The sequence below is a fragment of the Cynocephalus volans genome, chromosome 14, assembly GCF_027409185.1.
Source record: "Cynocephalus volans isolate mCynVol1 chromosome 14, mCynVol1.pri, whole genome shotgun sequence".
NCBI classification, from domain to species: domain Eukaryota; kingdom Metazoa; phylum Chordata; class Mammalia; order Dermoptera; family Cynocephalidae; genus Cynocephalus; species Cynocephalus volans.
The window spans coordinates 71,200,933-71,220,549 of NC_084473.1; the positions used below are offsets into that span (position 1 = coordinate 71,200,933).

A 19,617-nucleotide genomic window follows, 5' to 3' on the forward strand; every position below is an offset into this window, starting at 1 on the left:
AACACCATCTTAAGTCCTGGCCCCTTCCAAGGAGAGGACACCCCGACAGCAGGGACTATCTACCTACCAGGACGTAAACCCTATTCCGGTAACTGAAGATGAAACATGTTGAACTCTGAATAACCTAAACTTAAACGTTAAAGGTCCTACAGCCCAATGTTCTTAAGTGACTGGAAATAGTAATGGGGAGGGGAATACAGGGTAATACAACCTTTGGGACTGATCCAGATGTAGAATGCCTATTCCGCTTCTCTGGCTCCCCATGAATTAACTGTTTTTAACCTGCTCCTGGGACTTAAGAGGAAGTGACATCTAGCCTCTGCTTTCTATTGCTTTTCCCTTTCCTTCTCCCCTGGGATCCAACTCTCTTAGTTGTCCTCCCACTTCTTGCCCTGAGATGTCTTCACTGATGGGGAACTAGGCCTGAACCTCCCAAGGATGCTGACCTTCAGTTTCCAGGCTTTGATTTTGCCCTTTACTCTGGATTCCAGGCCCTGGAGTGATGTTGGATTATTGGCTTGTAAGTCCAGGCTCTGTGTAACTTGTGTCTCTCAGGTATGCTTTCTTCCAAATTCCCTATTGTAGGCTTCTTTAATCTGCAGTTCCAAATATCTGGGCTTTTCCAGCCAGTAGTAGGACTTTCTAGCCCCTGACCCTAGGCTCCTTAGGATTCAGGATTGGTCCCTAGGCAGGAGAGAAAAGGCAGGTGCCAACGGGGGCGTTGGTGCTGCCTCAGGGCAAGCCAGGCCTGCTGATTTCCCACCAAGTAGGCCTCAGGGCTAGGTCCCCTTCCCCCCAGTGTGCTTAGCAGCTGAGCTCTCTGGGCTGGGGATGATCCAGGATGGAGAGGGGGCTCCAAGCTCTCCAGGCTGTTGAGGCTGCAGCTGGGCAACTCCATGGTCTGGACCTCATTAGAAGTACCTGGTAAGGCAGGAATGGAAGGCAGGTGGCTGGTGGGGAGATACTGAAGCCAGATCAGTGGTGAGGATTGGATGTGGGTTACATAAAGCAGTGAGAAAGGGGCAAAGAAAGCCTGGGTTTGTGGAGGGGGAGTGACTCACAGCAACAGGGAGGCCTCCTGTGGACTTGAGTCTTGGGCAGGGGCTGCTGCAACAGACATAGCAGGGCCCCATCCAGCCGCTGGAAGATGCTGAGTGTGAACAGAGTCCTGCGAAGATCCGGGGACAGGCCCCACTGCTCCTCTTCCAGCAACTCCCTGACCACTCCAAAGTCTTGTCTGAGCTGCAGTGCCCCCTGCAGGCTGAAGGCCAAAGTACAATGTGGCCACCTGAACTTCCTGCCTCTCCAAACTGCTCTGCTCCCTATCTCTTCCCTTTTCCCAGTTCCATTCATCCCCTTCCACTGTCCCCTTTTCTTCCCACCTGAATCGGATCCCATGAGTGAGGATGTGGTCTAGCCAGGCATCCAAGATGGCTGTCAGTGTCTGACTGAGGGCAGGGGCCTGGGCTTGGGACGGCAATCCCTGCAGTCCTTGCAACACAGGCTCCAGTACAGTGCGGACCACCAAACCAGCATACTCACTAGGAACACTGGGAGGTTCTGGAGTGAGAGATGAGAAGGATAGGATATGAGGCTACGGAGCACCATTGAACCCCTAGATGGAACGTTTGGGAGAAGAGGGTAGGATTTCAGGAGGGGAGGGCACAGAAGGTATGGACAAGGATGGAGGGATTGGAGCCAGGATTTTGAGGGACAGTATTACCTCCATGGAACCCTGGAAGGGGAAGCTGGGATGAGGAGTTACCAGAACAGAGACGAAGCCGCCAGTACCGACCCCGTGGCATGTAGAGCTTGAAGCCCTGTGTAGCTTGTTTATGACATTCTTGAAAAAAGAGACTTAGTGACTTGTCAGGCAGGAGCTGTGGGGATAGGGAGAAAGTAAAAGGGGCTTATGTGTTAGGGGCTTATCAAATTATGATCCTTCTCTAAATCTGAGGTATTCAACCTAGTGTCCATAAAACCCCAGAATTGTCTGTATAAATGTGTGGGCCTGGGCATTTTCTGAGGAGAGATCTCATAGCTTTCATTGGGTTTTCCAGGTGGTCTGGACCCAAATTATGAACAATTGCCCTAGGATTACCCTGCTGTCCGCAGCTTGGTCCAGAGGATGGAAAATCCTCGAGGTTAATTTTATTCTATAAGAACAATAGATAGGAAAAGAAAAGAGACGCTCCCTCCCCCCTACTACCACCAGTATTCAAAAGCACATGCCAGAGAGAGGGGTCTGCATGATCTGCAAACAGGCAGAAGCTGAGGGAAGAAAGGGGAATTGTAACAATCTTCTGATTATCATCGATGAAAGGAAGGCAGGAACTGTTTGTATACCAGGAGCAATGTTTACTTTAATGTTCTGAGATTCAGGAAACTTTGGAATGTACTTACACTGGATATTCTTGACAGCCCATTTCTATTTCTCTAGAGCAGTATATATAAACCACGAAGCAAGAAAAGGCACACATGTTGGATTTGTTTGTTTCTTTGATTTGTTTGGTAAGTTTTGTTTTGGAGGGAGAGAATACAGCAGTAAAGAGGGTCTCTGTCCTACAGCCCATCTTGGAGGAGAGGAATTCCAAGAAATGGGTTATATGGCAGCAGCTCTGTAAAGAAAAGGTGGATGCCAGGGAGCCTGAAGAGAGAAAGGCCTGGGTAGCCAGGCATGTGGTGGAGCCCATGTGGCTCTTGGCACATCTGAAAACAACCTGTCTAAATCCAGACTCTTCCTCTCTTCTCCAGCAAACCAGAACCCCCCTTTCTTTCCTTATTTATATCAAGGACATTACCCTTTTGTCAATGGACATTTGTTAGGAACCTCTGCACTCAACACTCTGAGGGAATATGAGGTACACAGTGTGAAAGAGTCTCTTTCTCTCTCTGAGGCCTGGGACCTTACAGTCCAGCTGGGAGGAAAACACACAACACCTGATTCTTCTTTGTCATCCCAGTGCTGTATGTGCTGGAGCACGCAGAGCAGATACCCAGTAGGATAATGACCAGGCAGAGGAACAAGGCATGTAGGGTACTTTGCATGTAGGTGCATTTAAGTGTTTGGTTCACATGGTGAGCATACAGTCCCTGTCTCTTTTGCTCTGTTCTGAACTACCAGAACCTGAACTCTTCTTATATCATGTCTCCCTACTTCCTTCCACCCTGCCCCTACAGATAGATCAAACTTCTATCACCATCTTTACTGTTCCCCTTCTGCTCTTACAGTGGCTTCCCATCACTCATAAGACAAAGTGCAAGTTCTTTGGGCTGGTGTTCAGCTCTCCACAATTTGTTGCCAACTTGCTTACTCCTCCATCCCCCCACTCCCCTCCCCCTGTCTACTCACCCCCCCCCCCAAAAGGAGCCTCTCTGCTCTGGTCAGGCCATCTCCGTACTGCTCCCCCAAGAATCTATGAACTGCTTACCTCCTCTTAGGCTGCCCAGCCACAGGCCCTGCATGGAGCCTTCTGTAAACTACATGCCACCATGACCTTCCCTCCTCAGGGTTCCCATGACTGTCACTGTCAGCCTACTCATGATGACCCTACTCTGGGCATGTTGAGTTTAAGGAGACAGCAGTAAATTGAGGTAGAAATTCCCAACAGGCAAATGCAGATGCTGGACTAGAACTCTGGGAGCCAGAAGGGCTAACCTGTGGGAGTTCACAGCACCAAGACACGAGAAAAGGAGCAGAGGGTCAAGGATTGAAGTCTACGGCCATGCCCCTACTCTGGGCAAAGAGGAGAAAAGGGCAGCAAGAGAAAACAAAAAAACACCCATCTTCCATAGTAGGAAGAGATAATGGGCAAGATGGGGAAAAATTAAAATAGAAGTATAATAGCTTTATTCATAAATATAGATGGAAATCTTAGAAGAAACAGCCAAGCATGGACAAAGGTTACCACTGTGAGAAAGGAATCAGAGGTGTGGGGGGGCAAATAAAGTGCTATGTTTGCATTGTAAGCCTTATAAAATACTGTTCTATTTCACTTTTTAAACTATGGACATGCATTACTTTAATAAATGAAACTTTTAAAAAGAGGAGAAACATTGTGTTGAAACTGGTAAGTAAAGGGAAAGATGCAAATCACTTATCCTGATTTTTCTCTACAAAATATACTTCAGGGTAACCAAATCATTAATGAGGGCAAGTTTCTCTTTGTAGGAGTAATCCAACTAATAGATGAAGAAAGAGTGATAGAACTGGAATATCACCCCTTTGCAACCTCTAATAAAATAATGAATCTAGGCAATGATGGTCAGTGGCTATTAACATGACAAAATGAGGGCATGCCATTATTAGAGAGGAGGGGAGGGGATAACTAGATGAAATAAAATTGACCATGAATTGATAATAATAGTTAAAGCTTTGGTGATGGGAATATGGGTTCCATTATATTCTTCTCTCTACATTTGTATATGTTTGAAATTTTACATAATAAAATGTTAGAACAAAAAATGAACAGAGCAAGAAAAGATAAATTTAGCTAAGACTCCAAGGAGATTCCAAGTCACTGAGATGTTCCACTCTCCCCCTCCCCTGCAAAGCTGACACAGAACAGTCTTAAACTGCCAGTCAGGACCCCTGTTCTTCTCACCTGGATCTGTGCAGTCAGCTTCCGGATCTCCAGGCCCAGCTGCTGCTCCACCTCCAGAGCTAAGCTCTCCTCTGAGGCCAGGCTAGACAGAGTTTCTGCTTCATGCACTAATGGCTTTGGGTGGAAACAGGCAGTAAGGGCCCAGCCCAGCCTAGGCTGCTGCCCTCCCTACTCCCCAGCCACTCACAGGTAAGTCCTTTTGGATTAGGAGCAAGAAGGAACCTGGGGCCCATGCTGCCAGGTGCTGCTGAGCTCTGCCCAAGAACCAGAGCAAGGTAGTCTGCAGGGTGCAGAGCCCCAAGGCGATGGATGCAGGACCTGGGGAGGAGAGCAGCACAGTGAGTATCTTAGGGGTCAGAGCACCTTTGGGAGGAGGCAGACTTCAGAACAGAGTGAAGGAAAGAGGGGGATATACTCAACTGTTCTGTCCCCTCATCCCCAGCCCCATGTCTCACCTGGAAGCCGACAGATCAGTCCTGACCTGGGTTCTCGAAGGGCATCCAAGAGAGGAGGAAAGAGCTGTTGCAAAAGTTCAGTAGTACGAGAGGATGAGGGAAGGCTGCTCTGATCCCCAAGAGTAGATCCCAAGGCCTGGCAGAAACCTGAGGATGAGAGGGTATTGTCTGATGGGGCAGGGGCAACTTGGGACGTGTGTCACCTTTCATGCCCCTTCCTCCTCACCTTCGTCCCAGCTCCAGATAAGAGACTGATGAAGTAGACTGCGACACAGAGAAGCCAGCTCCTTCTCACACTCCTGAGGCAGGGGTGCTAGTGGAAGAAATGACTCTGGAGCCCAAAAACAAGGCCTCACTTTCCACACTGGCCCACTTAATGATGGGGCAAGAAGGGAGGTTACCTCCAAGACTGGGATAGAAAGCAAGACTTTGCCTTAAAAGCCCAGATGCTATAGTCTGAACCTAGGCGGTGTTCATTCTAAAGGGCCTGCTTTTGTTATCAGGATGGCAGGTGAGTGAGGTGACTAGAGAGAAGGAAGAGACTCCAGGCTTTCCAAACACCCACCCAGGCCCATCACTCACCCTGACCCAGTGCCTGACTCAGCTGTTGTGCTGCTGCCCTAGGGTCCCTCCAGGGTCCCAGATTTAGGTCCAGACTCTGAGCACAGACTGCCCACAGCAGGGTCCAATACTGGCTCCATAGGGCTCCAGCCCTTCCAAGCCTTGGTCCACTGCTGGCTGAACCCGCCACACTCCCTGTCAGGCCCAGCAACCCTGGGAGCAGCTCCCGTTCCTCATGGCACCAACGGCTGAGCTGATCCCACAATCCCGATCCCCTGAGCGCCTCATGCAGCCGACTTGCCACCTGGCAACCCCGTTCCGCCGTCAGGAGACGGAGCACACGGGCCGGGGGGAAAGGGCGCGCTGCCCCTGGGACGTGGCTCATGGCTTCTCCCTGCAGCCTGTGGTAGGCGGGGAGCGCTTGCAGCAGCTCGGCGAGTTGGGACGACAGGCCGGGGCTGGAGGGCGCCCGGCCCAGAGCGCGAAGCTGCATCTCGATGGCAGCATCCAGGCGCTGGGCAGCCAGTCCGACGGAACGCGCCAGGAGTAGCGGCTCGAGAGCGTCCCGAAGTCCGAATCGCAGGACCTCCCCGCGGGAAGGGTGCAACTGCAGATCGCGGCACAGCTGGGACAAGGGGCTAGGGCCGCGGGATGGCGTGCCGAGACTCAGGGTCCTCAGGAGGCGCACGGCCACCTGAAGGTGGCGGGCGCAGTCCCGGGCCTGGAGGAGCTGCTCTCGCTCGCGGTGCAGCCGCAGTAACACGACCCGGAGACGCTGCAGCGCGGGAGGGATCGGGCCGCCCTCTGCTGGCTCCAGCCTCCGGTCCGCAGCGCCAGCCTCGTGGTCCTCGCCCTCGTCCGCCAGCGCTGGCCACCACGGCTGCCCTCCAGGAGCTCCGCCGGGCCGTGGGTCCAGGCAGGGGATGCTCCCGGCCATAGGCAGCCCCAACCAGCCACGAGCCTCCCCGCGGAGAGCGCCCGCCCGCCTTCCCTCCCACTGCTCCTCCCCAGCGACCCCGGGCTGAGCCCACAGCTGGGGCACGGTGGCGAGCGGAGGCAGAGAGCCACCTGGGTGAGACGCCCGGGCCATGGGCAGCGAGTCCAGAACGAACCTAACGATTCCCGCTTGCGCGTACAGCCCAACGCCTGCCGTAGCCCGGACTCCGCCCATCCCAAGAGCCGTCATCTCTTGCCCGGGAGCCGCGGGGACAGTCATGGCCTCTCTCGCGCTCCGTAATCGAAGGCTTCTGCCCCTAACAAAGATGGCCGCCCACCCTGCTCTACCCCGCCCTTCGGCTGGTATCAAGTACTAAACTTTCGCTTTCGGGTTACTGTGGACGGGAGATGGCGCCGATTCCGAAGACTGTGGGGCGGATCAAGCTAGGTGAGCGGTGTGACAGGACGGGAGGGGGTCCGGGAGGGTAGAGGCAGCCCACTTGGGCCTACCTGCGGTGTGGACGTTTTCGGTAGGATTTTATGCTTCAGGAGGAGGGTGGAAGGCTCTGGCCCATCCATCCTAAGCCCCCTGACGCGGCACCGCCTTCCTTTCCTGTAGACTGCCCTCTCAGGCCCGGCTGCCCGCTGGGGGTCGCTGCTGTCCCCCAACTCTGCAAGGAATTCGGTCCAGAGGACTATGGTGAAGAGGTAAAAGGGAGTTTCAGCTCTCCCCAGCCCTGCTCCTCGTGGTCACGCCTCTTTTCAGTCAGCTGTGCTGAGACCCACCACGGGGTTGGCACCGCGTGGGAGCACTGGGGGTTCCGCGGAGGCATAGCCTCCGTCCATGACCTTGAGAATATTTGGCAAGTGAGGGGCGAGGGACAGGGAGGATTATTCTGCTGCAGTAAATGCTCGAAATGGGCAGAATTGAACAGACAAGGGTTTCTGAGCTGAAGATTGTAGAGTGGGTACGAGTTCCTTGGGGAAATATATTATAGACAGAGGAGACAGTACGAGCAAGGAAAAGTTAAGAGAACTTCACTAACGTAAGACCAGAGTGGAGGGCATGGTTGGAACAGTAAAAGATGGGATGGGAGAGAAAGCAGCAAGTGGCTTGAAAGGCCTTGTCTGGCACAGGGGTTTGGATGTCCTCAAGTAGGCGATGGAGTTATTGAAGGAGCGACAGGATCAGATTTGGGAGCATTGAGAAGGTATACTTACAGCTGCTACCTGGTTATCTCTACAACCTCAAACTCAAGAAGTCCAAAAGTTAATTCATCATCTTTGCAAACTGATTGCTTTTTCTCTAACCCCAATTTTGGTTAGTAACAAAAACTTCCATCTAGTTGCTTAATCCAGAAATATGAGAATTGTTTTATAATCCTCCTTTTCCTTTATGTTACATGTTCAGTCATTCACTAAAATCTACTTCTGAAACGTCTTTTGAAATAAACCCCTCATTTCCATTCCTGCTCCAGCTTCCAGTGCCTTAGTTCAAGGACTTTCTCTCTGGCTTGAACAGTTGTAATGGCTGGCTAACTAAACATTTCATCCCTAGACTCATCATTTGAGCCTTCCCCTCTCCAGATCAAGTGCACTCCCATCACTGACAAGATAAAGTCCATATTCACTGGGTCATACAAGGTTTTTCAGACACAGTTCCTGCCTGTCTGTATTGGAAGAGTCTCCTCACCAATCTTTTTGTTCATTCAGCACCAACTATGTACCAGACACTGTTGTAGGCACTGGGAAGACAGCAGTAAGACAAACAGACAAAACTTCTTTCATTCAATTAATTAGAAGTATCTAGTGGAGGCACCCAGTCAACAAATAAATAAATATAGTATGTCAAGTAAGAGAAACGCAAAGAAAAAGCAGGAAGGAGGATAGGGAGTGTTGAGTGGAGTTGGGAGGTTTCTCTTTTTAAAAGTAGTGGTTAGAAAAGGCCTCCTTGAGAAGGTGACATTTAAGCAGAGATCTAAAGGAAACAAAGGAGTGAGCCATTCACTGAGGAAAGAGCATTCCAGGCAGAGTAAATAAGAAATGTAAAAGCCCTGAGATGAGAGCACAGTTGGTATTTTATAGGATCTTCAAAGGACATCATTGTCGCTGGAGGAAGGTGATGAGAGGATAGGAGACGATTTGCAAAGATACTGGGGGGCCAGATTATGTGTGCTTATGTAGTGAATTAAAAGAATAGCATAGACTGTGTTTGGGGGAGAGGTAGTAGAATGTCAAGGAAGTCCTTTTTTTTCAGGATGATGGGATTGGTCTGAGGAGGATGAGAGAGGCTGAAGATATAGGAAAGACAGTAAATATTTGAGTGGCACATCCTGGGGAGGCTACTTAAGATGGGGCCCAGAACATGAATTATTTATGCTTAAGTTCCAGGTAGGAAGTTGAAATAAACCCACCAGGAAATTGAATTCAAGAATAAACCTGATGGAAGTGCCCAGCAAAGTAAATGAAGATGCTGTTGGGTCAGGACTATCTCCTGAGGGGAGCCCTGGATCTAAAATCGTTTTGAAAATTGAATATATCTCAGTAATTGGAAGTGTTATTTTATGTGATTTTAGCATCCTTCCTATGTGTTATTTTAGCACTCTGGAGTTTCATTTGGCTTCTAAGTTTCTCAGTCATCCTGCTGTATTTAGGCCTGATTAGGCCACATAGGGACCTGATGATTCCTGTCCTCTGAAGCTTACACTCACTGAGGAAATAACTCTCATCAGAACCACAGAATGTGTGGGCCTAGCCTTGAAGAGTCTTGCCTCATTATGTGAATGAGGAAGGGGTCCAAAGAGGTTAAATGACTTGTCCAAAATCAAACAGCCAGGCAGTGGCAGTCAAAACTAGGATGCTAGTGGCTCCACTCCAGCATAGTGCTCTTTCCAGTTCCATGCTGCTTTGCTAATTAAGAAATCAATAAAAAGCAATGAATGTCAGAGTTCTAAATTGTATATAACACCAACTATGTGGACACAGTTTGGTTGTGAGAGGGCAGAGATAATTGAAAATGAAAGGGTCTGGGAAGGCTTTGAGGGGAGATGGAATTTGAACTGGACCTTGAAGGTGAGACAAGATGTGGTGAGAAAGAAGCTCAGAGCCAGGAGAGATTGGAGGAAAGGCCCCAAGGCTGGAGGGAGCCTGGTGGCAGAGGGAGGATGGCAGCTAAGCAGGGGAGGATTGCAAGGGAAGGTTGGAAAGAACAGCAGGGAGCTTTGGGGAAGGCTCTGAATCCTAGGCTGAGCAGCTAGATTCAGTCTTGCCCATGGCCCTGGCAGTGGGGAGTTACTGGAAGTTTTTAAGCAGAGGAGTAATTTCTCAGAGCTTGAGTTTTGAGGAGAAACAGGTGACATGCAGGGGAGAGGCCAGCCAGAGCCGCTGCACTTATGTAGGTACTTGTGAGGTAGCTTCAGCACGGGTTATGTGGGGGCTGTTCATATTCAGGAATGTGACAGGAGTATAGCTGGAAGTGCAGGTATGAGGGCTCCATTCCAGAGGTTTCTGTGTGGCTGACCTAGTGGCAAGTCAAGGGGAGAAGAACCTGGATGACGGAGAAGACTGGGCTGAAAGCCACACTCCACCCTGGGGAAGGCAGGAGAGTAGTGAAGTGACATGCCGTGAAAGCCAGGAGCAGCAGATTTTGAGGTGCTGAAGAGGGACAGGTCAGAGCCAGTGAGAGTCTCTGGACTGGGTGGCTGGTTTGGGGCTGCCATGGTGGACAGGTCAAGCCAGCCAAGCCCTTGCTGTCTCCCAGAGCTTCCCCCAACACCAGCCTCCCTCCCCCTCCCCTCCCAGGACATAGTGGATTTTCTTCGACGGCTTGTGGAGAGTGACCCCCAGGGCCTGCACCGGATCCATGTGGATGGGAGCAGCGGGCGGCTGCAGCTGTGGCACCATGGTGGGGTGTGAAGGGCTGGGCCCAGGGATCGAGGCTGGCACCCTGGGGAGGGCCGACCCTCAGATGCACCCATCTCTCACGTTCCTCTTTCTGTCCTGTCTCTTTCTTCCTCCTGACAGATTTCCTCCAGGATCACTTCTCTGATGAGGGGGAAACGACTGAACAGAGTGACAGGGGCAAGGGGTCTGAGGGACTGGGGACCTACTGTGGTCTCCGTAAGTCTTTCCTATACCCTTCCCAAGGATCTGAGCCCTGCCCTCAAAGCCCCTCTGCCTCTACATCCTTCCCCAGAGTCTCAGACAGCCTGCTTCAGGTGGCCATGCCCCAGAAACTCCTGGTGACTGAAGAGGTGAGACTCTTAGGAAGGGGCTTCATGGCCCCCAGGGTTCTTTCAACCCCCAGATTCCCATCCTTGTATTCTTCCCTAATCTGTACCTTTCAAGAGCTTCCCGTACTGCTTGACTCCCTTTTGTGTTTGCTCTCATTCTCCCTATCTCTCTTTTTCTTTTCCTGTCACCTGCCCTTCTTCCTCCAGGAAGCCAACCGCCTGGCTGAGGAGCTGGTGGCTGAGGAGGAGCGCATGAAACAGAAAGCAGAGAAGAGACGACTCAAGAAGAAGGTGGCTGGAGGGTAGAAGGAGGGGGATCCCAGAGGGAAGCTTTGTGAGAAGAGGAGAGAACTCAAGGTGGCCTGCCGTGGATCCTCATGCCAGGAGGGCCCAAGGAGCCCAGGGACTCCCGGAGGCCATCTGGTGCAATGGTTCTGGAATCCCACTGTATTGCCTGGGTTGGAACCTGCTTCCTTCTTACTGTGAGGCCTATGGCTGGTGACCGTTTTGTCTGCTCTTTCACCTGTGAAATGAGGATAATAACAATACCTACCTCATAGAGTTGCAAGGATTAAATGAGACAATGTATGCAAAACTCTTAACCAGTACATGACATATAGTAAGTGCTCAAAATGTATCATCATCATCATTGTTGCTATTGCAGCGTCAAAAGGAACGAAAACGACAGAAGCGTTTGGAGCAGGATGGTGGGGATCACAAGGTGAGTATCTACAGTCAGGCACTAAACACCAAGTGCCAGGAAGGCAAGCAGCTCAAGGTGATCCGAACTCTGTCCCTGATTACCTCCCCTCCAGGCCAACACTGCCCCAGATGGGGACGAGAGCCCTCCATCCAGTCCCAGGAACCCCACTCAGGGACAATGCGGTGAGGAAGAGGTGAGGACCCCCTTCCTCTCCTTCTTCTGCCCACCCTCTCCTCCTCCTGCTCCAGGGTGTACTTCATCCCCACTCCCATCCTAACTTTCCTTTTTGCCCACAGGACTCACTGGATCTATCTAGCACTTTTGTATCTCTGGCTTTGCGCAAGGTTGGGGATAGGCCCCCCGGTACCTGCAGAGAGAAGGGACTGAGCCAGGAGCCCCAAGGCAGGGGCCAAGGCCCCCAAGAGAAGATGGGCCAAGAGGAAGGGAGCCCTCCAAGAGAGGAGAGGCCCAGGCAGAGTCCTAAGTCACAGGTGAGGTGGGCAGAAGAAGCTGGTTCAGCTAGAACCGGTGGAAGGGGCACCAGCAAGTGCTGGGAAGGCACATGATCCTGAGGGTCACGGGAGTGTCCAGTAGGAGTTCTCTGGCCCTATGGTCAAGAGACCAGGGGTGAGCCTCCATCACTGTTGCCCTAATCCTGGGTAGTTTTCTTTGGAGGAAGGTAGGGCTCATACCATCTTGCAGAGCTGTCATGAGAATTACACAAGGTGGGTGCTGCTGATTGCAATGTTATCTGTTGGAACAAAGGAATAAGGTTTTGGGGAAGCTGAGGCATGGGCCCTACTTGACTTTGCTCTCCATCCCTAGGCATCTCCGGGACTGCTGGCAGCTGCCTTACAACAGAGCCAGGAACTGGCAAGTGAGATCCTTTCTCTCTCCCTCCTCAACCCACACTCTCTGGGGTAGGGGTGAACCTTCCCATCCTCTCTCCTTCCAGAGTTGGGTACCAGCTTTGCTCAGAATGGTTTCTACCATGAGGCCGTGGTCCTCTTAACCCAGGCCTTGAAGCTCAATCCTCGGGACCACCGGTAGGTGATGACTTGGCTGCTGTGCTAGGAGGTCACGGCAAGGCAGGGTGTTGGGGACCCAGATCTTTGGCCACTTTCTATCTTTATCAGGTTATTTGGAAATCGTTCCTTCTGCCATGAGCGGCTGGGTCAGCCAGTGTGGGCACTGGCCGATGCCCAAGTTGCCCTTACCCTCCAGCCTGGCTGGCCCCGGGGCCTCTTCCGCCTGGGCAAGGCCTTGATGGGACTACAGGTAATGGGTCTGAGGCTGAAAACAGGAGAGGTTTGGATGGGGTGGGGTGGGGAGTGGGTCTATGTTGACATTTTCTAGATAAGCTCCTAACACTGCAATGTCACAATGGTAGTGGCACTAGCAGTTGGGGCCAGTTTGGGGAAGGGATAGTTTTAAGCTCCTTGACCCCCTGACACCTAAACCTTCCTCTTCCTAATCCCTCTGGGACAAAAGCGCTTTGGGGAGGCAGCTGCTGTGTTCCAGGAGACCCTGAGAGGTGGGGCCCAGCCTGATGCAGCCCGGGAGCTCCACTCTTGCCTTCAACAGCTCGGTCTGGTAAGGGAACCAGGCCCACTCACGCTGGGGGCATCAGGGAGAAGTGGCTAGGACTGCAACACCAGGCAGTGCTCTCTGCTGCCTCACATGGATAAGGGGGGCAGGAATGGGTGAGATGAGGGGCACGGGCTGTGCTGCTTAAAAGCAGTATTAGGTGCCCCTTTCTCTCCCTTCTCAGCAGGATCGGCGAGGAAGGATCCAAGCACCACCTCTATCAACTGGGGTACCCAAGCCATCTCCCCATGCTGAGCTGGGAGCCTCAGGCCTACCCTCCCTCAGTTTCCATCAAAGTACTGCTCCAGGGGCCCCTGGCCTTCTGTCTCCACCCTTGCGTTATATCCCGTGTCACCTGAGTCACCCCAACTGGCTCCCAGCTCAGAATAGAAGACCCCACCCTCTCCATCTCCAGGACCCATCAAAGGGCTTGAGCCCCAGCAGCTACCTCAGGCCAGGTGAGGGACGACCTGTCCCTCATAGGGCACGGCCATGTGTACATCCCACAGGGATGGGGGACACGGTGTGGTGACAGTTCACTGCATATTTTGAGGCCTCATTCTCTAAATCCATAAGTTAAGAACACCCCAGGCAGTCATTCCTCCTGCCATAGAAAAACTTCTGATGAGAGACGGGAGCTCCACATCCACCAAAACATCCTTTCTTAGTTTCTCAAGCAGAGTGGCTTCTTCTGGGGGCAGTAAGGAAAGATAAAATCCACCAAGGCTCAAGAAGGGAACTATATAGAAGTTCAGGTTGTTAGACTATTTCAGGGCCAGCAAGGAGGTATTTGGGGCTTATTCTGCTTCTTGGCCCTGGGGGACTTGTTCACCAGCTAGAGGTCGGTGCTCAGGAATGGGATCACAGTGATGAAGAGGGCTTGAGTCTCGCCCTTCAGCTTGATGGATACTCACCTCTTCCTAACCCTAGTTCTTGCCCTGCTTTCTCCAGCCATAGCACCAGTTTGCTCCTAGCCCCTTGTGCCCTGTTTCCTGCCCACATAGCTATGCACACTGACCCCTCCTTTGTCCAGTGGTCTGATGCTCACCTACTCCCACTGCTAGAAGATTCACCAAGGGTTTGCATGTGGGAAGTCCCTTGCCAGCCTCTGCCTAGAGCTGGCAGGGCCCACACATGTCCACACTCCCCAGTGCCAACTGTCCTGCTGAATAGGGCCTTGGCAGGCCCCAGGCTGCTACTACCTTGGCCACTCTTTCCACCCCAGCATTGGGCATTGGAATTAGCCTTTCTCCATGTGAATTACTGTTTTTCCATCAAGGGTCACCACCCCGAAGAAGGCTATATAATTCTCTGCTCCTTGTGTAAGAATCATGATTTCTTTTGGGTTTCTCCTCTAAGATTCTGGCAGTTTCTTTTTAGTTCATTTAAGTGTAGATTTGCAGGGGACTTTTGGCCACACCTCCTCCCCCCCAACACGTGCTTTTTCCAGAGGAACCATTCATCAGGATAAATGATTCTTGGTGCCCTATGGGTCTTGCTTAGTACCCTTTGCACCTGGAGATAAGAGGCATTGAAACATCTCTTTTATTAAGGACTTTCCCAAATTTTAAAAAATTGTTTATGGTTTAGGCCCCTTAAATATTGTGTAGCAGGATGAAGTCTGCTGTCAGTAGCTGGGTCGCCTTGGGCAGTTTTCTCAACATCTAAGCCAGTGCCTTTATCTGTAAAATGGGGGCAATTCCTACCTCACAGGGCTGTTGTGAGGATTGAAAGAGAAAATGTAAGAAAATACCAACTAAGTGCCTGGTACATAGTGGGGCTAATAAACCGATTTTTATCTGCAACGATCCTGTATGTTAATGATTCCCACAGTGGGAAAAGAGGAGTATGAGTGAACTGTGGGTTAAATTCACAAAATCCAGAGTGCCTGGGACTGTGGTTCTCAAAGTATGGTCTCTGGACCAGCAGCATCAGCATCACCCGGGAACATGTTACAAATGCAGATTCTCAGGACCCATCCAGACCTTCCAAATCAGAAATGGTAGGAGTGGGGGGCCGCTTAGCTCAGTTGGTTAGAGTGTGGTGTTGTGTTTGGATCCCCATACTGGCCAGCCACACACGCACGCACGCATGCACGCACGCACGCACGCACGCACGCACACACACATGGTGGGAGTGGGAACCAGCAATTTGTCTCAATAAGCCCTCCAGCTGATCCTGGTGCACACTGTTCTAGGTCCTACCAGAGCAGACATCCATCCAGATGCCATTTGGTGGGATAAATTTGAGTTATCCAAGGCTTCAGTACAAGAGGTGGCAGTTCTGGGTAGGCTAGAATTTAGGGAACCTCAAGTGGAGGGGGGTTATGGCTCAGAGTCAATTAAAAGAATGGCCACTGACCCCTACTGTGTGGTATTTTTGCCTTCAGGCTGAGCTGGCTCCTTGTTCTTCTGGCCTCTTACATAAATGTTCCCTCCCCAGTATCTCTTAGCTTATCCTGGACTTCAGTCTTCTCCAAGAGACTCCTGATACCTTGCCCCCACGTGGCCCCACACTTATTATTCCTAATTGATAGGGTTCTGGACCAGCAGCCTGAGTTCTGTGTCCCCAGGACTGGGAAATAGGGTGACCAACCATCCCTGTTTTCCTCGTAATGAGGGATGTCCTGGGGTGTGGGACGGCCAGTGCTAAAACTGGCCGACAGGAAAGAGTTGATCACCTTACTGGAAAGGTTCAAGAGAGGCAGTCTGTAGAAGGCCACGAAGGGAAAAAGGGCCCTCACAGGAGCCAGGGTTGGTGTGTGTGTTGTGTCTGTGTATTGAAGAAGCAACGTAGTTGCAGAGAATATTTTTTGCACATACTGGCTGACAGATTCTTAGCTCTACACCAGTGGCTGTTTGTTTCTGTTCATGGTTTTCCTTCCAGTTGTCCAGGTTTGCAGGGTTGTTACTGACTTGTGCAATCCTCGGTCACTAGGGAAGTCACACTAATTCCTCCTCCATGACCACCTCCCCACTCCACCCCCAGTTCTGGCCCTGAATTTTCTCTGCTCTTACCTTTTCCAGTGCTTCCTTCCTCAGGTCTCTGCCAGTCTCTGCCAGTCTCTGGTGCACCCTGCACACACAACCAGATTAGCCTGCCCTAAGCATTGCTCTCATGCCGCTCCTAAAATCTCTAAGGACCATGCTCTGTCTACAGTACAATTCCTAAATTCCTACCTTTGGCCTTTTCTCTCCTCCTCTGTCTGTAAATCCTTTGCTTCTTTTCAGGCCCAGTCACCTTTATAGGGACAGTACCTGTAGTGGCCAAAAGCATGGGCTCCTGAGTCAGACAAGCAAGCAGGTTAGTTCCAGCCCCACCAATTACTTACAAACTGTGTAAGACCTGGCCAAGTTTCCTCAGGCTTCTGTGATTCAGTCTCCTTATCTTTAAAATGGGAAAAAAGTCTCTGTCCCATTGGGTTATTGGGAGGATTAATCCACCCAAAGCAGTGGACCTGCTCAATAAGTGGTAGTTATTGTCTGAAAATGCCAGGTTCCCTTCGGTCTTGCAACTCTGGAATACCTTCTCCAGGGCCCCTTCTTTACCTGCAACTGAATCCCTAGCTGACCCCTCTTGAGTCCCGGAGCATCCTGGAAAGCCCGTTGTCACACCTGGGCAGAGGTAGGCAAAGGTCTGACAGAGAAGGGAATCAGGAAAGATGCCTCAGCATGGTCTCCTGAGGATCAGCTGGGATGGCGGGGATGGGGAAGGCCTGTAAGTATGAGTGTTCCCCCTCCCTTCATCACTCTGCAGGAGGGCGATTCATCACCAGCAGAATAAATCAATGTCAGAAATATCCACAGACAGAACTAGGCTGGGGTCTCCACCAGCCTAGGCGGCTACTCCAAGCTCTGCCTGAGCAAGCCAGGCCTTCCCACCAGCCCATCGCTGCCACCATTCTGGAACAGGTAGAGGGTCCCGGAGGTAGGGGTGCCCACTCTCCCAGCGCCCTTCACTTTGCCTGTATCACAGCATAAGATTCTTTTGGGTAAGAGGGGAGAAGAGTCGGGACCCCATTAACAAATGACCCAAGTCGGGGGAAAGAAGGAAGAGTCAGGCACGATGTCTGTCACTCCGAGCTGGCCTAGAGGTTAGAAGCAGATCTCCCAGACCGGGTCTCATTAGAGGCCCGGTGGGACCAAAAGCAGCCGCCAGGAGGGGAGAGGTCTCCTGCAGTCACCGCCAGGCCTACCCACTTCCTTTCGGCCCGGGTGTCTCCCGAGCAAAAGGGTCACAAGCACCGGCTCTGAAAGCTGTCTGGGTGCGTGGGTCCAAATCCTGACCTCGGGGTTCTTCCTCTGTAAGATGGCATAATTCTGTCAGCTACCTTACTGGGTTGCTATGAGAGTTAAAGGAAACGGGGTTTAAAGCGCTCGGTACAGTGTCAAGTGCGGAATCTCCGCAATAATCAGCACATTTCGCTGTTATCGGCCTCGGGCGTCCTGATTTGAGGCGTCGTGCGACGGAGTCTCGACTTTATTGTCAACAATTGGGAAAAGTGGGCGTCTGGACTATGGGCTGGCAGAGGCCCGGGTGGACCTCCTGTCTCCACCCTGAAACCCGGACAAAGCGCAGAGCGCGGAGCTGAGGCGTCCGGGGCCCCTGAGCCCAGGGCTGGAGGCGTCTTAGCCCTTAATCGTCCACCTGTATCTCCTCATCCGACAGGTGGGGCCCGGAATCAGGCCGGGCGGGGCGGGGTTCGGGCCGTGAAGCGCCGTCGGGCAGTGCTAGGCGGCGCAGGACCCCGGGAGACAGCGCGCGTAGCGAGGCCACATCGGCGCGCATCTCCTCCACGTCGCGCTTGAGCTTGGCTCGCCGGTTCTGGAACCAAGTGACCACCTGCGCGTTGGCCAGCCCCAGTCGCGCAGCCAGCCCGTCGCGCTCGGAAGGCGCCAAGTACTTCTGGAAGACGAAGCGCCGCTCCAGCTCCAGCACCTGCTGCGCGGTGAACGCCGTGCGTGACTTGCGCCGTCTGCGGCCGGCCAGGCCAGCGCTGCGGCCCCTCACTTCCGAGACTGCCCGGCCTGCGGGGGTAGGGCGGGAGTTAGTCTCCTGCCTGCGGGAATCAGGTTGTGGCCTGGGAAGAAAAGCTGGAGTTGGGGCCAGTTCGGTGGAGCGCAGGCGGACGGGGACCAGAACAGTGGTGCCTAACGGAAGCGCGCGGGAGTCGTGCGGAGGTGGGGGTAGGGGGCGCAAAGCGGGGCCGGCCCCGGGCTACGCGATGGAACAGACTGGCGGCGTGTTTCGGGGGCAGGAGAACGGGAGAAGGGTGGGACAGGACAGAGGAGACCTGGTGCAGGTCCAGACGTGGGGCGCGGCCTTTGAGGCCTGTCGGAGCCCCAGGCTGAGCGGGCTTGCGGGTTGTGTGTAACCAGAGGCGGGTCGGAGTAGGAACTCTCGACCCGGCTTGGTGAGGGTAACAACTGGATCGCGCTCGTCCTTAGACTCGTGGGTCGCGTGAGGTACTGGGCTTACGTACACTTCCTTAGTGACACTAGCGCCATCTCCTCGAGACCAAAAGGGGGATAGTAGGAGTGCAGAGACCGAGCAAGGGCCGAGTGCGAACTCCCGCGCCCAACGCTGCGCCAACGACCTTTTGCTCCTTGCGCTGCCTTAAGAAGAGAGTGGCTTGGAGCGGAGCTTGGTGGCCTGGAGAGACCAGAGCATTGCCTCCCAGCGCTTTCTGCGCCGCTCTCGCCCCTCACTCCTTTACCGCCTGAGGCTCAAGCCTTTTGTCTCCTTCTCTACGGCCTTACTCTGTCGCGATTGCCCCGCCTACAGCGAACGGACCAACGGGTCGCTCAGTTCTCGACAGCCCGGCCCTTCCCCGCGGCGCTGGCGGCCTCCAGGAGCGGCCGCAGAGCCTGGGGACTAAGGAGGAGAGGTGAGGAGCCGGAGGTGCGAGCCCTGGCACGTGGGCTAAGGGAAGGGGACAGATTAGGGTGGCCGGACCTGGGTGGGACGAAGGTTTGAGACAGGGAACCAGTGGGAGACAGATGGGGAGAAGGCCAAGTCAGGGTCCGCGACCTTGCCCGCGCTGTACCTTCAGCAGGCTGCGGAGCACGCCCGTCAAGTCCGCGGAAAGTTTTACTGGTCAGCTCCTCCAGCGCGCCCAGCGGCGACGAGGGACCGGGGCCCGACTCAGGAAGCTGCAGCGCAGAGGGTGCTCGGGGGACCATGCGCGGGCCTAGGATGTCTGCGATGCTAAAAGGTGTCCGGGGCGTCCGGGGCTCGCGTCCCGAGTTCATGGCAGGCTGGGCTGTGACGGTTCCGCCGCCCGCTGCTCTCGGCTCCGCAGCAGCCTGAGCCCCAGCGCGAGGCTCCCGATCTGGGCCCCCAGCCTGGGACCCGCCCTCCGGCGCTGGGCCTGAGCCCCTATGTGCCCCTCCTCCTGCGCCCCCACCTCCCCACCCCAGGTCGCGGTGAGGCTGGAGCCCGTAGATGTCCCGGCAGCCGTATTCTACAGGGTGGAGAGGCGCGGAGAGGAGAAGCCGGCGGAACTAGCCGCCGGAGCAGGCTGCTCGGCGCTGCGGGGC

General features: G+C 53.3%; 3 protein-coding genes across 6 annotated transcripts; 1 reads left to right on the forward strand and 2 right to left on the reverse strand.

Annotated features, from left to right (window-relative positions):
- Nucleotides 1–323: 323 nt before the first annotated feature.
- CCDC142 (coiled-coil domain containing 142) lies at nt 324–6,710 on the reverse strand. Of its 2 annotated transcripts, none has more exons than XM_063078840.1 (9): nt 5,642–6,710; nt 5,286–5,372; nt 5,066–5,206; nt 4,792–4,907; nt 4,605–4,718; nt 1,766–1,880; nt 1,383–1,560; nt 1,062–1,261; nt 324–921 (listed from the first exon to the last, which is right to left on the reverse strand). In XM_063078840.1, the coding sequence occupies exons 1-9, from the start codon at nt 6,708–6,710 to the stop codon at nt 665–667; spliced, it is 2,277 nt and encodes a 758-aa protein (XP_062934910.1). In that variant the 3' UTR covers nt 324–664. The 2 variants fall into 2 exon arrangements, with proteins under 2 accessions (XP_062934910.1, XP_062934909.1); XM_063078839.1 differs by having other exon boundaries at nt 4,792–4,922; nt 5,060–5,206.
- A 219-nt stretch (nt 6,711–6,929) lies between these two features.
- On the forward strand, nt 6,930–14,883 carry TTC31 (tetratricopeptide repeat domain 31). 3 transcript variants are annotated; one of them, XM_063078172.1, is made up of 13 exons: nt 6,930–7,004; nt 7,176–7,264; nt 10,358–10,460; nt 10,580–10,809; nt 10,996–11,079; nt 11,453–11,509; nt 11,604–11,684; nt 11,788–11,982; nt 12,317–12,368; nt 12,447–12,537; nt 12,628–12,769; nt 12,983–13,084; nt 13,263–14,883. In XM_063078172.1, the coding sequence occupies exons 1-13, from the start codon at nt 6,965–6,967 to the stop codon at nt 13,608–13,610; spliced, it is 1,614 nt and encodes a 537-aa protein (XP_062934242.1). In that variant the 5' UTR covers nt 6,930–6,964; the 3' UTR covers nt 13,611–14,883. The 3 variants fall into 3 exon arrangements, with proteins under 3 accessions (XP_062934242.1, XP_062934244.1, XP_062934245.1); XM_063078174.1 differs by having other exon boundaries at nt 13,266–14,883; XM_063078175.1 differs by having other exon boundaries at nt 12,983–13,025; nt 13,263–13,409.
- A 2,830-nt stretch (nt 14,884–17,713) lies between these two features.
- On the reverse strand, nt 17,714–19,329 carry LBX2 (ladybird homeobox 2). Its single transcript, XM_063077655.1, has 2 exons — nt 19,125–19,329; nt 17,714–18,105 (listed from the first exon to the last, which is right to left on the reverse strand). Exons 1-2 carry the CDS (start codon nt 19,327–19,329, stop codon nt 17,714–17,716), a joined length of 597 nt encoding a protein of 198 aa, XP_062933725.1.
- Nucleotides 19,330–19,617: the final 288 nt, after the last annotated feature.

What these genes read in the sequence shown, in the direction of transcription:
- LBX2 (XM_063077655.1), bottom strand. Translation starts at nt 19,329, where the DNA reads ATGAACTCGGGACGCGAGCCCCGGACGCCCCGGACACCTTTTAGCATC. An exon ending in TGCTCCGCAGCCTGCTGAAG is followed by an intron (nt 18,106 to 19,124) that starts GTACAGCGCGGG and finishes CTACCCCCGCAG; the next exon opens with GCCGGGCAGTCTCGGAAGTG.
- TTC31 (XM_063078172.1), top strand. Translation starts at nt 6,965, where the DNA reads ATGGCGCCGATTCCGAAGACTGTGGGGCGGATCAAGCTAG. An exon ending in TGTGGGGCGGATCAAGCTAG is followed by an intron (nt 7,005 to 7,175) that starts GTGAGCGGTGTG and finishes CCTTTCCTGTAG; the next exon opens with ACTGCCCTCTCAGGCCCGGC. An exon ending in GGCAGAGTCCTAAGTCACAG is followed by an intron (nt 11,983 to 12,316) that starts GTGAGGTGGGCA and finishes CTCCATCCCTAG; the next exon opens with GCATCTCCGGGACTGCTGGC.
- CCDC142 (XM_063078839.1), bottom strand. Translation starts at nt 6,710, where the DNA reads ATGGCCCGGGCGTCTCACCCAGGTGGCTCTCTGCCTCCGCTCGCCACC. An exon ending in TAATCCAAAAGGACTTACCT is followed by an intron (nt 4,719 to 4,791) that starts GTGAGTGGCTGG and finishes TTCCACCCAAAG; the next exon opens with CCATTAGTGCATGAAGCAGA. An exon ending in CAGGAGGCCTCCCTGTTGCT is followed by an intron (nt 922 to 1,061) that starts GTGAGTCACTCC and finishes CTGCCTTACCAG; the next exon opens with GTACTTCTAATGAGGTCCAG.